We start from the raw sequence: 17,444 nt of genomic DNA, 5'->3' as shown, positions 1-17,444 counted from the left end.
CTGATTAGACAGTGACAATTAGCCACTAAGAAGAAAAGTGAGAGATGGGCCCAGACATGACGTTGTCACCCAGGAAGCCCTCTGAGGAGTTCTGATTTTTAAAGGGCATTCGTGAAGATGGGAAGAAGGACAGGTCTCCAAGGGAGCAGGTGAAGAGGAGGACAGCCCTGCTGATCCCCATTCCAGAGATGAGGGGAAGGGAATTTAGAACCAAAAACACATCAATTAGGGAACAAATGCACTAAGACCAAGAGGGGATAGCAGCTACGTGACTGTCCCTTCCTGCTCTGGGCCTCAGTCCACCTGCCTTGCTCTGTCCCTCGGCCCCCTGGGTTCCCAGAGCACTTGTTTTCTTTGACACATAGTTTGCATTAAGGCAGCAAGACTGGTTTCCATGTGCACTTTATAGAAGCATTCTTCTTTCTCCATATAATCCCTGTCCTTTGTCTACTGCTTTACAACCTAGAAATTGTTTTCAAATGCAAAGGTGATCTTTTAAAAGTACAAAAGTGATTAAGTCACCCACACATGCCACCCTTAATGGCTTCCCATTAGACTTTGGGTAAAGTCCCATAAGGGGCCTACACCAGGCCCTGCCCATCTGGCTCCTGCTTTCCTGCCCCATGCTCTTCTCGCCAACCCATCCCCCCAGCCCCTCACTCCCCTTCTTACCTCCACCCCACCCCCAGCCTCAAAGACCTACTTTCACTTTTTTGACCCCCAGGGACTTTGCTCAGCCTGGAATGTTCCTTCTCCGCCCGCCCCCCACGGTTGAACCACCCACTCCCACTCTAAGACTAGTGCCTCTGTTACATGCCCTTACTGTACTTATCTCAGTTAATAATTATCTACTCATTTAGGAAATTATTGAGGAAGATCTTCAGTGTCAGCTTTCCAGAGAGCAGGAACCATAGCTGGTTTTGCTCACTTAATGGGGTTTCATTCTTTGTAACTCTTTTTTTATTTATAGATGAGAAGCTGTCGTGGGATTATTTTTTTCATTTTTCCCCTCTTCACTAAAGAGCCAGGGTCACTAAGTAGCAGGGGATTTTGAACTAGAATTCAAGGAATAGTGAGTTGTAATTTTACTTCCCAGTCTCATATAAATTTCCCATGTGACCTTGGGACCATACTTCCCCTGTAGCCTGTTTCCCCTTTAATAAAAGTAAGAGTTTAAACTAGATGGTCTCCAATGTGCATCCTTCTCTAACATATAATTCTATGGCCTTCAATAGACTAAAACAAAGCAGAAGAATTAAAAATTAATTTAAAATAACAGAGGAAAGGAAGCAGCTATACTAAAGAAAAGAGAAAGAAGTCTTTATGGTTGCTGGAATGTACATGCCCGTGTCTGGATCTCGTTTAGTGAGCTTGCAACCTCAGGCAAATTGCTGAATCTCTCCAGACCTTGACTTCCTCTCTGTAAAATGTGATAAGAATGCTTACCTCGCAGGTTCGATGAGAGGATTAGTGAGATACTGTACCATAATGCCTTGAATATGGCGGCTGTTATGGTAAGTTCTTTCCTCCTTCTCCCTAACTGTCATGGAATTTAAAAGCATATTACAACTAAATAGGGCATGAGTTGAGACTAAAGGCTTAGTTGTTTCTGCATGTGATGGCTTATGTATGTTTATTACTCTGAAGAGGTTTTATAGCACCTGAAAAGAAATAATTGCATCCCCCTGAAATTTCACAGGGAAGATTTGTGCTTTTCTCTGCATTCAAGTGATTCTGTCTGACCCAGCTACATCCAACAATTTTAAAGTTGGCTCCAAAGATGTTTACAGATGTTTCCTATCTTCATGGTACAATGGCAAGGCCATGACTAAAGTTCACATTCAGACTCCACCGCTGACCATATACTCGATTATGTCAGTCACCCTCACTCTGTTCCTGTACGTCACAGAATAAAATGAGATTTCATTGGAGAAGAGGGGAGGGGAGATATTTCAAACTTTTTCTTTCTTTTTTTTTTTTTTCTTTTCTTTTTTCTTTTTTTTGTTACAAGGATCCTGGAATCATTAAATGATAAGATGTCTGAGGTAGGAAGGACCTTAAGGATGATCAATTTCAGCCCTGTCACTTGGCATTGTTGGTGATAAGGGACTTAAGCATTTATATGCAGTGGAAAGAGAAGATTGGGCTTGGAATCAGAAACTTAAGTTCAAGTGCTGGCTCTGCCAGTTTTGTGACCTTGGGTTGGTCACTTAAAGCAATTGTCCCATGAAAAGTATCGCCATGATTCTTTGAACCCACAAGCTCTGATCTATATATATCATCTCATCTTGCATATCTCATTTTGTGGATCATGAAAGAAAAATGCTGATTCTTAGCAAAACCCATGGCACAGAATAAGTGCACAGTAACTTTTTTCTGAATGATTTAGGCGACAATGACTCAAGAAAGATTTTTAAGGCCTCCTCTGAGTCGAGAGATGGGTGCCTGAAACCACCCAAAGTCCCTGTCACGGGATAGCCCCCAGCACACACAGCCGTGGGCCCCAGTAGAACCCTCCCCAGTATGTTTCTCTCCCCCTTCCCTAGAAGGGATGGTCTGGTCAAACTTTGTTCACACTCTCAGAAAAGCAGGCTCCCCAAAACAATGCAAGGACCTTTCGCTAAAGCTTCTTCCTTTAAAAACCCATTTTCCAGAAGGTCATGTGAAGAAAAAGGTTGAGTGATCCTCTAACCCAAGTTAGCTGTTTCTCAACCAAACTCTCCTTAAGAAATTCAACAACCACATTTGGGGAATTCTCTACAACAGAGGAGTAAAGATGGGGACAGGATGGGTGTGGCCACTGACGGTAGAACCAGGGGTGTTTTCCTGGATTACCAAAGAGGTGCCAAGTATTGCTCCCAGAAACTAAGCATCTTCAGAGTCTCAATGGCAGCCTTCACCTGAAAATGTCCTCCCTGTTGAAGTTTTCAAACCAATGTTTTCATAAGAACAATATTTTTGTCGGTGAACTAAGGTGTTATGATAATAACTATATGGGTTCCCAAGTGACTGAAGCCATCATTAGTATTGTTATTATTTTTGTTTAGTTGCATCTCCATAGCAGCAACATTCACAATGGGCTTTGCAATTGTTTCTTAGTAATAGTCCTCACAAGATCCCCGAAAGGCAGAGAAGGGGACCCGGATTGATGCCTGAAGGGGAACCAACGGAAGCAGAAATGTAGAGAGTTGGCTGCCATCATTGTTCATATGGCACCCACGCTTCTGCCCCAGTCTGGTCCTACACTTACGTTGCCTTTGTCCAGGATGCTGGTTACTTCTGTGGCTCTTGCTATCGCTATTATAACACCAAGCCTATGTCCAGGAGAAACTAGACTGGGCATTAGAATCAGAGTCAGAGATTTTGCCCATGAAATAGCCCTTATGATTATCTAACCAATGCCATTTTTTAGATTTAAATAGGACCAGAGAGAATACTTCATCCAATTCACATAAGTCACTTTACTCCCAGTTCCATGCTTTTTTGCTTGTTTATACCATGTTTCAGCGTCTCATTTTTCTCTTTACCTCTTTTTTTTCTCTCATCTACCCTCTTGTTCCATCCATTTCCTTCCTTCCTCCCTCCCTCCCTCCCTTCCTTCCTTCCTTCCTTTTTAGAGACGGGGTCTCACTACGTTGCCCAAGCTGGGGTGCAGTGGCACGATCATAACTCACTGCAGCCTCCAACCCCTGGGCTCAAGCAATCCTCCTGCCTTAGCCTCCTGAGTAGCTGGGATTACAGGTGTGTGCCACCATGCTTGGTTCATTTCCTTTATTTAAAATTTACATGGCTTAAACTCCAACTAGGAAAGCCGAAACATTTATTCGCTAAGACTCTGGTGTTCTACCTCCTGAACTAGGCTGGCCTCGGGAAATTGAGAAAGTCTTTAATAATAATGACCAGGCAACACTGGTGCAGTCTCATATGTAAGAATCCATGCCCTCCTCTCTCCCAATCTCCATTCCCAAATTTAGGCGCTGGCTTCTGGCTGGGGCCTTGCCCATGCCTCCTGGAATCCACAGTTGTCCTCACACACCTTGGGTTTATCCTAGAGGAAGGCAGACTTCTCTTTGGGCTCTAATAGAGGGCCACTTTTGTGTAACATGACTAGGGTTGAGAGTTCTCTGCTGAAGGTCTGTAGGAAATGTGTTGACAATACACAGAGCAATAAGAGGATCATTTTTGTGATCAGATATCACTTTTCTCTCCTCTACCCTGCCCTCACCAGGAGGTTGTCACCCCACACTCAGAGTGATTTATGCCTTATTCAAGCAAACCTCCCTCTTATGAAAAGATGGCTCATTTTCCCTCAAATGCTACCCATTAGATAGCCAGGGGCAGCCCGTGTTCCACCAATTCATACTCAGCCCACGGACACAATCAACAAATTAAACCAAAACACAAGCTACAGCCACTAAGCTTCTCTCCAAATCTAGGCGCCTATACTTCTGATTTCAGGATTTCTCCCTTCCTCCCCCATTACATATCTTTAGAAACTTGATAAGTTTCTTGCTCTTCTTCCCTTTTTCTAATACATGTTTATAATCGTACAGAGCAAAGCTGTAAATAACTCCTGGAATATCTGTAAACGATACTATCACATACGGCATCTTCATTATTTTAGCCAGTATCAAGTTAAATAAACACAGAAATTAAAATTCTGAACAAACCAGAATTATTCCCTGTGAATTTCCCGTGACGCAACACACTTGTGGCCACGCCTACCCAGGACAATTACAAAAGGGCGAAGAAGCCTGACTCAGGCTGAAGCTTCCAGCCAGAGAGGTAGTCATTTCATTGACGCTTGAGTCAGCAAAGGTATTGTCCTTATCACATCTTTGGCTTTTAAAGTATTTTTTTATTTTTCTCCTCAGCTGTTTTCTCTCAGACTGCCTGCCTTTTCTAAAATGACAGCCTCTCCCTTCTTTCCTTTCTTTTCTCTCCCTGGTTTGGTGTGTGAGCTAGAATCACAGTCAGATTTCAGAAAATGATTCTCTCCTTTTACTGATGGGGAGCTGGGGGACGGAAGAACTAGCTTCCTGTGAGGGCATCGGTGGGTATGGCTGAGCCTTCCCTTGGGAAGAAGTCTCTACTACCAACAACTATTGGGAGAAAATTGAATATTTCCAACTCTGTCTCTCTCTAGCATCTGTGAAAGGCAAATATCTTATTCTTGTGGGGTTATTTTTTAACTGATTCAAACTTTCATTGAATAACCACTATGTGCAATGCATTGGGTTTGGCACATAAGGAATGCCAAGATAAATAAAACATTCTGAAAGAAGTGTACGATCTGATAGAGGAGGCAGATGCATATAAAAATAATTCAAGGGGGTGAGAAGAAGAATGGGGGAAATGCTGAGGTGGACTAAGTCATTCAGTGAATTTTTTCAAGAAGCACAAAGTGGACGTGTCTCCCCTTGCAGGCATCTGGTTCAGAGGCTGTCTCAGCTGGCAGCCACAGGTGTTCTCCGTTGCAGAAGTTAAAATGGCCAGAGTCCCTGACCTGTTTGAAGACCTGAAGAACTGTTACAGGTAAGAAATAAGATTCTATCTCCTGTGATTTAACAAGGAGTTCAAGGCTCATCAGAATCCAGCTAAGCATTATGGTGGCCAGCATAAAGCCAGGCAGAGGCTCTAGAGATGTGCACTAGCCCTGAAGTCAGAGCAGGTTCAGAGAAGACCCAGGAAAACTAAGCACCCAGCATGTTAAACTGAGATTACATTGGCAGGGAGACAGCCATTTTAGAGAAATTATTTTTCAGGTCTGCTGAGTCCTATGTGAATTTCAACTTCAACTTAGACAGCCTTGGTTGAGTTCACATGCTCTGATATAGGAATAGCTTTTAATAGACTGTCTGAGAGAAAATCCATTGTCAGGAAAACTCGATCTCAGTTGGGAGTAGAAAATGGCTCCACAGCAATTTGAGCCTGTGAATACACATACACAGTCCAACCTCATTCAGAGATAGAACATTTTTAAACTCACGTGATGTTCCTCTTATCTATACTAAATACCAATACAAACTAGGCTGTCAAAATGTTGCCTGGATATTTTACCAAGAATAAATTATTAAATCTGTCTTAGTGAATACATGAAAGCAATGTGTAACATATGATCAATTTGGTTAAAATCAAAATGAGATGCTTCAAAAGTATTATATTTCTTTTCTTTTAAGGAGCTTAGTATTTTTCCCTGAAATTAAAGCTCTTCAATTTATTAGCCAAGCCAAATTTTTATAGCTAAAGCACAGGTAAAGTTCAAGGCCTGTCTTGATTACTAATTCCAAATTAGTGAGCTATGAATTACTGTATGTATGTGTATGTCTAGAAGTCCTTAATTTTCAAAGATGCCAGTAATGGCCGTGTGAGTGTGTGTGTGTATGTTTGTGTGTGTATGTGTGTTACCCAAAGCTAACATGATCATTAAAATAGATTGCCCAGGGACCATAATGAAACAACAAACAGTATTACATTCTCATCATCTTATTTTGACAGTGAAAATGAAGAATACAGTTCCACCATTGACCATCTTTCTTTGAATCAGGTGAGCAAATGACTGTAATTCTTATGGGATTGCTATCCTTATGCAGTATTTCTTCATCAGAAGAGAAGAGAAATGGCTTGAATCTTAGATGCTTTTGTTTTAGCTTCACTAGAAGTCCAGAGACCTGCATTTCTTCATTATAAGTGAGGCCATCTGCCTCTCTAAACTAATAGTTGGTGGTATTCTTCATTCTCACCACCTTTTCCCAGAAGAGAACAGAACTCTCCCAAATCCCCAAAAGCTGGAGTCTCCTGGGCCAGGTTTCATCAGGATGTTAGTTATGCCATCCTGGGACAGCCTCTTCAGGCTATTTCACCGGGAGTCTCTCTCTTAATGTGATGTGTTGTGGTTGTCCTCTCTGACACCAACATCAGAGGTGAGAGAGCATCCTCCAAACACAATTGCCCATGAAGCTGAGGGATAGGAAGCAGTATAATGGAAGGTGGGAAATCTGCAACCACTCACCAAGCCGTGTTATTGTGTTTGAAGGCTACAAATAGATAGTATGAGCACTGCCTTGCGCATCTCTGGTACTGGCTTAAAAAGCTATACCCAAAGGAGTATTTCTAAAATATATTGAGCATTATCAAGTAGACGTTTAACCTCCTGAGAGGGAACTAACTGGAAGGCTACCACTCACTAAGATCATTGTTAACCTATTTAGTTACAACGTCTCATTTTTGAGCATGCAAATGGATGGAAAATTCTTCCCAAGAAATCACATCCCTTCATCCTGAAAGGAATGAAGGAAGGGGGAGGGGCGAGGGAGCAAAGGAGGAGGGGAGGGAGAGAGGACTGATAAATGAGAATTACTCAAGACCAAAAAGGAGATCCTTCTCACTAAGTCTGTTGAATGTAGCTCCTACGCCATGGACAGACTCTCAGTTTCTATCGTCTTTCCTCCCAGAAATCCTTCTATGATACAAGCTACAGCCTGCATCATAAAGACTACATGGGTCAATTTATGTCTCTGAGTACCTTTGAAACCTCTAAGACATCCAGGTTTACCTTCAAAGAGAGTGTGGTGGTGGTTGCGGACAATGGGAAAGTTCTGAAGAAGAGACGGTTGAGTTTAAATCAACACATCACTGATGATGACCTGGAGGCCATTGCAAATAATTCAGAAGAAGGTAAAGCCTCGAGCACAATAATATCCTTGCTTTTCAGTTTTAGGTAAATGGGGACAATAGAATATAGGAGAAAATAGAACCTGGAGTCAGAATAACAGGTGGGAAACCAAGCATTAGTATGGTAACTATAAGGAAGACAAATTTTTATCCTTCTCCAGCAGGGAGGGATTAACAGTGACCTGAATCTAGAACACTTGCTCATGGGCTCATCTCTGGGCCACATTGTAAGGTCGTGTGACTTTGACTCTTTCAGGAGAAAGTAGCTATAGACTGTTAGTGGGTGCCCACCTTGGGCATGTTATTTTCATCTTTCTGTGCCTCAGTTTCCTCTACTGTAAAATGGAGATAATCAGAGTCCCTGCCTCATTGGCGTGTTGTGAAGATTAAATGAGTCAATACGCCCAAACTTCTGGACGAGAAAAATGTCTGGTGCATAGTAAGCACCCGATAAATGTTAGCTGTTATTATTTCTAATGCTATTACTACTATGACCTTTATTCATACTACACACACTACTAATTTATTAATGGCAGAATTATCTCTAAACCTCACAGCAACCCTGCATTGTCATTTTACATAAGAGGAAACTAAGCTCATTGAGATAAGTGACATGCCCGAAGGCTCACAATCTGTAAGTGAGAGAGCCTCAAATCTAATTCAGTTCTGACTACAAAAATCACGGTTTTTCCCCCATGCCTTTACCATACAAGCCTCCACATGAAACATAAACCGAATATTCCTGTTTTTAGGATAACATCTAAGCAATAATACACGTCCACCTAGAAGGTTTAAAATGTGACAAAATATAAGAAAATAAAAATCACATGTATTGCCGGAGTTTATCACTGCCAGCACTGTGGCACCTTTCCTTAAAGGTTTTCTATATGCATACACACACATGAACAAACATGCCTAACAGTATTAGAATCACACTATGTCTAATTTTATATCTAGCTTTTTTCACTCAGCAATATCAAGAACATTTTAGAGTGCTAATTTTTTGCCAGTATAAGTGATGTAACAATGAACATTTATATCAGTAAATTTTCATTTCTGTCACCACTTCTTTCCTTAGAATAGATTCCTAAAAGCAGAGCTACTGAGAGTCATAAGGACTGGTGAAGCTATTGATACATACCACTTTCCAGAAAGATGGTAGACCTGTACCCTGAGTAACATACGTAATTTTTAGTGTATTCATTTTTTCCTAAGTGAGTTCATTTGAAAGTATAGATGGGGAATCCTGGTAGTCTTCCCGGTCACTTAGAAACCTCCAAACAATGCCAAATGAGAAAGTTGCACCAATTAATCTCTTTTTAAAAAAGAACAACAAAACTGTTTTCTGAGGAATCAAAGTTTAAAAAGAAGCAAATACATAACCACAAGGATAATCCTAGAATCAATTCCACCACTGACAGGGTGATTTCACTTCTCTGTGTTTGCTCACCTGGATTGGAATATTCCTAACGTCCCTTCCAGAGCTACTTTCTATGCTTGTACTCGAGTGTATACATTGTCTGCGTTTATATGCAGACAGTAATCTGAACTTGTGATAACGGTTCTAGGAATCATCGAGCCCAGGTCAGCACCTTCCTACCTCCTGAGCAACACGAGTTACCGCTTTATGAGGATCATCAAAACCCAATTCATCCTGAATGACTCCCTCAATCAAAGTATAGTTCGAGCCCCCTCGAATGAGTACCTCACAGCTGCTGCAATAAATAATCCGGATGATGCAGGTAAATGGCCAACTCTGTCATCTCCCCCTCTTTTTATTTATTTAATTATTTCAAGCTTTCTGCTTTCAAAAAATATATTTCTTTAGATTCCTGGTTTGCACAATTCTTCTAGAATAGGCTGAAGCACATCACTCCTGGTAAAAAAATCTCAGGCTCACACCTGTAATCCTAGCACTTTGGAAGGCTGAGGCAGGAGGATCGCTTGAGCCCAGGAGTTGAGGTCACAGTGAGCTTTGATGACACCACTGCTCTCTACCCCAGGCAACAGAGAAAGACCATGTCTCAAAAAAAAAAAAAAAAAACTCAGGCAAGGACAGAAGTTTCAGCTATATCTGGAAGTTCTACAAGAGAGAAATTTCCTGTTTTTGAGAGCACAAGGTGAAGTACAAAGCCTGCTGATTTACTATCTTCTTGATTCTTTCAGATATTCTTAATTCTCGATTTTTTTTTTTTTTTTTTTGAGACAGAGTCTCACTCTGTTGCCCTGGCCTAGAGTGCCATGGCGTCAGTCTAGCTCACAGCAACCTCAAACTCCTGGGCCTAAGCAATCCTTCTGCCTCAGCCTCCCGAGTAGCTGGGACTATAGGCATGTGCCACCGTACCTGGCTAATGTCCAGATAACTTCTTTCTATTTTTAGTAGAGAAGGGGGTCTCGCTCTTGCTTAGGCTGGTCTTGAACTCCTGACCTTGAACAATACTCCCTCCTCAGCCTCCCAGAGTGCTAGGATTACAGGCGTGAGCCACCACGCTCAGCCTTAACTCTAGATTTTAAAGATGAGAAAACTGACTCTCAGAAATATTAAATGACGTACTCAAATTTACCCAAAAGCCAGTGAAGAACAATCGCTCTTCTTTACAAAGCCTGCTGATCAAACTTACAAATAACAGCAAACTAGGAAGACCTTTATTATCTTTGATAACATAGGTGGTGATACCAATAAGCTGCAAATACAGTCTAAAAGATGAAGTTTAGTGTGCAAAAGCTTTTGTCACACAGATCCACTTTCCATGGTGGACATGTTTTAGCTTCAGGACATATCAACAGTATACAAAATTATTTTTAAAGATCCAAAGAGAGGCCAGGGGTGGTGGCTGACACCCATAATCCTAGCATGTTGAGAGACCAAAGCTGGAGGATCGCTTGAGGCCAGGAGTTTGAGGTCACAGGGAGCTCTGATGATGCCACTGCACTCCAGCCTAGGGGACAGAGAGAGACCATGTCTCCAAAAAAAAAAAAAAAAAAAAAAATCCGATGAGGCAACTGTCCAATAAGTAAGTAGGACTTTTCCTGATTGGATGTACTTCAGCTAACATGCTTTCCACTCTACTACATTTACAAATTATTTTGTGTTCTGTGCTTCTACTTAATATTATTTCACACAATCTTCCCACATATTGACATCATATGTGTATTTGCCATTTTTAATGGCACTAGAGTATTCAATCATGTTGCTGTGCTGGTCCTTTGGGTTTGTTCTAAATATCTCTGTTGCAAATATCTTCATAGACATTACTGTTTTTTTCCCTGTTTATTTCTTTGGAGCATATCCCAAAGTGGAACTTCCAGATCAGTAGGTGTAATAATTTTACAGCTTTATTAAACATCATTCTCTGAAGAAAACTGAACCCCTTTTCAGTATCACTAGCAACATGTGAGTGTATCAGTTTCCTAAACCCCTCCACCTTAGGTCATTATGAACTCCTGATCTAACAAATTGCGGGGTCTTATCCCATGATGTAATTATAAGAGATTCAACAAATACATATTTGGTTCCCATGCATTCATTCAAGATAGAAAGTCTAAGAACATTAACCAAGTATTTATCTGCCTGGTAAATGTGGCATTGTAAAGGATGCAAAGATGTATAGAATTCCATTCTGGGCCGGGCGCGGTGGCTCACGCCTGTAATCCTAGCACTCTGGGAGGCCGAGGCGGGTGGATCGCTCAAGGTCAGGAGTTCGAGACCAGCCTGAGCAATGAGCGAGACCTCGTCGCTACTAAAAATAGAAAGAAATTATCTGGCCAACTAAAATATATATAGAAAAAAAAAAAATTAGCCGGGCATGGTGGCGCATGCCTGTAGTCCCAGCTACTCGGGAGGCTGAGGCAGTAGGATTGCTTAAGCCCAGGCGTTTGAGGTTGCTGTGAGCTAGGCTGACGCCACGGCACTCACTCTAGCCTGGGCAACAAAGCGACACTCTGTCTCAAAAAAAAAAAAAAAAAAAGAATTCCATTCTGGACTTTCAGATATTCACACCATAGATATGGACCTAACCACAAACACACACACACACACACACACACACACACACAAACATACACACAATATCTACATAAGAACTGATCTTATACAAATAACATAATGGATTTACTTTCTTTTTGGCTATTCTCTTCACCAGTGAAGTTTGACATGGGTGCTTATAGATCAAAAGATGATACTAAAATTCCTGTGACTCTAAGAATCGCAAATACTCAACTGTTTGTGTGTGCCCAGGATGAAGACCAACCGGTATTACTGAAGGTCAGTTGTCCTTAGTCTGCACTTTCCCTCACTTACATCTCATACATTTGTAAATGAGCCCACTAGGCACCGGCCCTAGCAGGGTGGCACTGTCCTTTTCCCTGCCTACCACCTGCTCACACGACCCCACCTGGCTTCTCACCCATGCTCAGGCAATCCTAGGTAGGATCCATGAAAGTACAGTGGAGGTAGCAAGAGTGAACAAGAGCTAAATTGCCTGCTTCCGTTTTGTCCCTTCCCCTGTATGACCCTATTCACCTCCCATCCCAGGGCATCCGTTGTTTCCATCAATCTTCACTGACATCTATTATCTGACCTACATGATATTAGGCATTAGGACAGTGGGGCCTGCCTCCAAGAAACTCAAATAAGCCAACTGAGATAAGAGAGGATTAATCAGCTGCCAATGGGCACAAAGCAAAAAGCTAGGAGCCAAGACTCAAACCCAGGCTTGCTGACTGCAGTGCCTCTCCCTCTTCGGAGGCACCAGCATTATCCCTTATCCCAGCCCCATCTCCACTACCATGGTACCCCTCAACCATACAGGCTCACACATGCATGCCCACTGTAGCCTTGCATGTTTTCTCCACTGATGACTCTTATTCAGTAAATGTATAACCCAAGGCCTCCCATCCCCAGGTAGAATTTATGTGGATGTGTATGCTTCTCTAACTGGATCGAACAAAATGAAAGTTATATCTATAGAGTAGGGCAATAGCTTCATTCATGAATTCATTCAACAATCATTATTTATTGAGAGCTTTCTATTTTCTAAGCATAGTGCCAACAGCTATATAGGTAGTGGCGAGTCAAAGCCCCTAGCGTTATAGCACTTAGTCTTCTGGGGGACACAGACAATAGACAAGCCAAACAACCAACAAAAAAGTACAAGATGCTGCAAAGAAAATGTATTGGGTGCTGAGACAGAGAAAAATGGGGACATGCTATTTAAACAGAGTGGCAAGAGGAGAGTTCCCTGTGAGATGCTGATAGGAGGAACATGCCATGTGGTGGGTGGAGTGGGCATTCTAAACAGAGGGTCTGAGTGCACCCAGGTGCCAGAGCTTCAGGATCTTTAAGCCCAGCTTCAAGGATCAGAAAAAGCAGTCTTGGAGCTGAGGCACTGTGAGAAGGAGGAAAGATATGCAGTGGCTAGTGCTTACAGAGCTTGCATTTGGATTTCATTTTTTACAAAGAAAAGCCGGTAAGTGGTTTCATACAGTGCAGTGTCATAACCTCACTCATAGTTCCTAAAATGGAGAATAGATCAGAAGAAAGGAGAGAGAGAAAGCAGAGAACCCAGTTAGGAGGTTATAACAGCAGCCATGGGTGGAGCAGGTAAGAAAATAGGTGGAAAGAAATAGAATTGGTCTATATTTTAGAGATAGAATTAACAGGAGAAAGAGGAGAAACCGCATTTACTGAGATGGCAGCAACTAGGAGAGGAATAAGTTTTGGAAATAAAATTCTTGCTGACATTTGAAATCCCGAGGAAACCTCAAGAAGTATATTTACTTGCTTTAGATTGAAAAGAATAGGAAAGAAGCATCTCACCTTGGAATTTGAAATCTATTTTTCCATGAAAGTATTGTTAGATTCTATTCATACCACAGGAAAAGTACATTCTAAAAAAAATTCTGTTGAAACAGTTTAACTACTGATATACCTGGGAAGTTGCGTGTGTGTGTGTGTGTGTGTGTGTGTCTAACCTTCAATTGTTGACTTAAATACAAAGTTAAATGTCATCTAAGTGCTAAATTGTTTTCCCAAAGGTATGATTTGCATACTTAGAGGTCAATATATTTAGGAAGCTTAGAATCACCAGTGCTCAGATTTGATGCAAAACGCTTTATGCCTATGTTGAAAGCAGGACATGAACAATGTTCACACTTACCTGCCTGGATACGGTGAGACGGTAGTGCTAGTGTCATTGACAGTCCTCATGAGTAATTTAGATCTCTCTCTAATCAGCTGAGTAAATCAACACTTATGAATAGACTGGATCATACATCTAATAGGCATTTAATAAATGCTTGCTGAATGAACAAATGAACGAAGAACCTATATCATCACATTAGAGACATAGTCCTAAAGTGCTGTTTCTCACGAAGGCCAGATGCCAAGGGGTTGAGTTCTTTTTCTATCACCTTCTCATTCTCTAACAGAATTCTGTTCTCCTTTCGTAGGAGATCCCTGAGACTCCCAAAACCATCACAGGTGATGACACCAACATCCTCTTCTTCTGGGAAAGTCACGGCAGTAAGAACTACTTCACCTCGGTTGCCCAACCACAGTTGTTTATCGCCACAAAGCAAGACAATCTGGTGCACATGGCAAAGGGGCTACCCTCTATAACTGACTTTCAGATACTGGAAAGCTAGGCTGAACTTTTAGTCTTCTCACTTACAAAGTGTTGACAGTCTGTATGTACCATGTACATGAAGAAGTCCAATCTTTTACTCTTAGTCATTTGCTGAGCACGTGCTTAGCCTTTGTAATTCTAAATGAATGTTTACCCTCTTTGTAAGAGACAAGCAAGGTCTAGTGGAACCAACACTAACATGCAATGTTGTTTGTTATTTAAAGAACACCCTATACTTTGCACAGTACCAATCATTTTAGTTATTATTCTTCATAACAATCTTAGGAAAACCAGGGCTACTGACTATGCCTACCAAAAAGACTCTACCCATATTACAAATGGGATGACTAAGGCGTAAGAAAACTAAGAAATACACACAATAGCATTTGGAATGAGAAGCCACAGACCTAAGATTTAATTCCAACTGTTTGCCTTCTGCTGATGGATCTTTAATCAAGTTTTTGGGACTTTGGTTTTATCATTTTCAAAATGGAGGGAATAATACCTATATCCTTCCTGCCTTGATAGTTTTTTATGCCAATCAGTGAGATCATTTTGATAAAATACTTCTTGAAGCTATCCTTAAGAAGAAGGCAATGCATGAAATATTTTTAAATTATTATTCTTGTGTATAATATTTATAAGCATATTTAATATATTAATAATTATAATATTATTATATTTATGGCAGCTCTTTGCATCCTCCAAGTGTGACCAGACATAGTCAATAAAAGCAGACAATGTTTTCCAGGCTGAGTGAGTTTGATTTAGTTAGTCAGCACCAGGGCACTTTGTTCCAAGTCATGATTTTTCCATATCATGAAACTCTGCATTGTAGTACCTCGGAGCCCTATAATTATGATAATAAATTTATATTAATTACTTTGTTTGTGCTGATAATTGGGCCAATATTTGATTCTTCTGCCCTTATACTTGTCTTGGCATTCTTACATCATTCAATTTCACCTGGAATCAAGTCCTACTAGCTAAAATGAGATGAACTCAACTTTGGCAACCATGGGACCACTGTCATCTAAACTTTCTTTTCTGGAATGTCATCAATGTTTCTTCTCAGTTCTAAAATTTGTGAACAAACCATAGTGTTACATTATTATCAACAATAACAATTGATACATTATTATCAATCATAAATAAAACAACAAAATTGATCTGGCACATAGTTATTTGTTGTCTTAATCATTATTTTATTGCATGGTAATTAGAGACAAATGGCAAAAATTTACATAAATAACCATATTTAGTGTTACTTTACAAAGCCAAACTAAGATTTTATAGTTTTTTGTTTGTTTGTTTGTTTGTTTTGAGACAGAGTCTCACTTTGTTGCCCAGGCTAGAGTGAGTGCCATGGCGTCAGCCTAGCTCACAGCAACCTCAAACTCCTGGGCTCAAGCAATCCTCCTGCCTCAGCCTCCCGAGTAGCTGGGACTACAGGCATGTGCCACTATGCCTGGCTAATTTTTCTATATATATTTTTAGTTGTCCATATAATTTCTTTCTATTTTTAGTAGAGACGGGGTCTCGCTCTTGCTCAGGCTGGTCTCGAACTCCTGACCTTGAGCGATCCACCCGCCTCGGCCTCCCAGAGTGCTAGGATTACAGGCGTGAGCCACCGTGCCCGGCCAGATTTTATAGTTTTTGTCTCCCCTTTGTTAGCTGCCAGGATGCATAAATGGCATTAAGAATTATATTTTTAAGTTCAGCTAAAGCTCACATTACACATATACAACACTTACGTTCATGTGTCCACACAAACTCACATGTATGGAGCCACATTGAAAACAACTAAGGGATCCATTTGGAAAGCATGGACACAAGATATGTCGAGTTGAAAAATTAGAAGAAATCAAGGCTAAAAGCAAGAGAACTTGGAATGGGGAAGAAGTAGTCCAACATAACCCTGCTTCCTGGTCACTGGAGAACTGGACGAGTGGTGGCATCTTAATCAACATTTTTGGTAGAAATATAGAGTTTTTCTACATTCTAGGATGAAGTATGATAAGTGTAATTTTATTTTTATTTATTTATTTTTTTTTGAGACAGAGTCTCACTTTGTTGCCCGGGCTAGAGTGCCATGGCGTCAGCCTAGCTCACAGCAACCTCAAACTCCTGGGCTCAAGCAATCCTCCTGCCTCAGCCTCCCGAGTAGCTGGGACTACAGGCATGCACCACCATGCCTGGCTAATTTTTTTATATATATTTTTAGTTGTCCAGCTAATTTCTTTCTATTTTTAGTAGAGATGGGGTCTTGCTCTTGCTCAGGCTGGTCTTGAACTCCTGAGCTCAAACAATTACCCACCTCAGCCTCCCAGAGTGCTAGGATTACAGGCGTGAGCCACCGTACCCAGCCAATAAGTGTAATTTTAGACATGTAATTTGAGCTACTAGCAGAACATCCAAGTGAAAATGTATAATGGGCAGTCGATAATGTATCTGCAACTCAGGAAAAGTTAGAGCTAGTTATAGATTTGGAAGACATCAGCAGGTATGTAGTAGGCAAAATCCTAAAATTGACATCAAAGATAGAAGAGAAGTATACAATGAACACTGCTGGTTATCCACGTGATCTCCAACTTCTCTTCTTCCTTACTAACAGAACCCCGATTTCATTCAGAAGTCAACATACCCTGCCCCAAAGAATGAATTCAATTGGTTTAAGCTCATGTCCATTCTATCCTCACATGACTAAGTCATTTGACTTAATCCTGTCTAATGAGGTATCAATCTGCAGGAGGCAACTTCTGGAAGAGATTTTCTACCCTGGTAAAAAGAGAGAGCCATAGAAAAGAAGGTCCTTTTTCCTCCTTCCTTCCTTCCTGCATGAGACATGTTCTATGAGAATGTGAAGCTTGGAACTGTGGTCACCAACCTGCAACCATTCAGAAGACACGGCCACACGTTGAGGAATATAGAGTGAAAGGAGAAAAAGAAACTGCATCTCTGACAACATTCTTACACTAAGATCCTACCTCCAGACTTTAAGAAAACAAGAAATTCTACTGCTATTAAGCCATTTTTGTGTGGTTTACTATTACTTGCCGTCAAACTCAGCCTAACTGATAAACAGAGCACCACAGAGACCTAGTATCTTGTTCATGTCATCGTGTTCTTTCTAGCAGCCACTAT

At 41.1% G+C, this 17,444-nt stretch overlaps 1 protein-coding gene across 1 annotated transcript; it reads left to right on the top strand.

Moving 5' to 3' along the window:
* Positions 1 to 5,488: 5,488 nt before the first annotated feature.
* On the top strand, positions 5,489 to 14,319 carry IL1A (interleukin 1 alpha). Its single transcript, XM_069494711.1, has 6 exons — positions 5,489 to 5,535; positions 6,499 to 6,547; positions 7,455 to 7,677; positions 9,243 to 9,416; positions 11,817 to 11,938; positions 14,125 to 14,319. The coding sequence occupies exons 1-6, from the start codon at positions 5,489 to 5,491 to the stop codon at positions 14,317 to 14,319; spliced, it is 810 nt and encodes a 269-aa protein (XP_069350812.1).
* The last annotated feature ends 3,125 nt before the right edge of the window (positions 14,320 to 17,444 follow it).

This window comes from Eulemur rufifrons, chromosome 19, assembly GCF_041146395.1.
Source record: "Eulemur rufifrons isolate Redbay chromosome 19, OSU_ERuf_1, whole genome shotgun sequence".
Lineage (NCBI taxonomy): Eukaryota > Metazoa > Chordata > Mammalia > Primates > Lemuridae > Eulemur > Eulemur rufifrons.
This window is presented reverse-complemented; position numbering and strand designations above follow the sequence as displayed.

Excerpts from the sequence above, each read along its gene's own strand:
- IL1A (XM_069494711.1), top strand. The coding sequence starts at position 5,489 with ATGGCCAGAGTCCCTGACCTGTTTGAAGACCTGAAGAACTGTTACAG. Across the intron at positions 6,548-7,454 it reads ACCATCTTTCTTTGAATCAG|AAATCCTTCTATGATACAAG; the intron begins GTGAGCAAATGA and ends CTTTCCTCCCAG. Across the intron at positions 7,678-9,242 it reads TGCAAATAATTCAGAAGAAG|GAATCATCGAGCCCAGGTCA; the intron begins GTAAAGCCTCGA and ends TAACGGTTCTAG.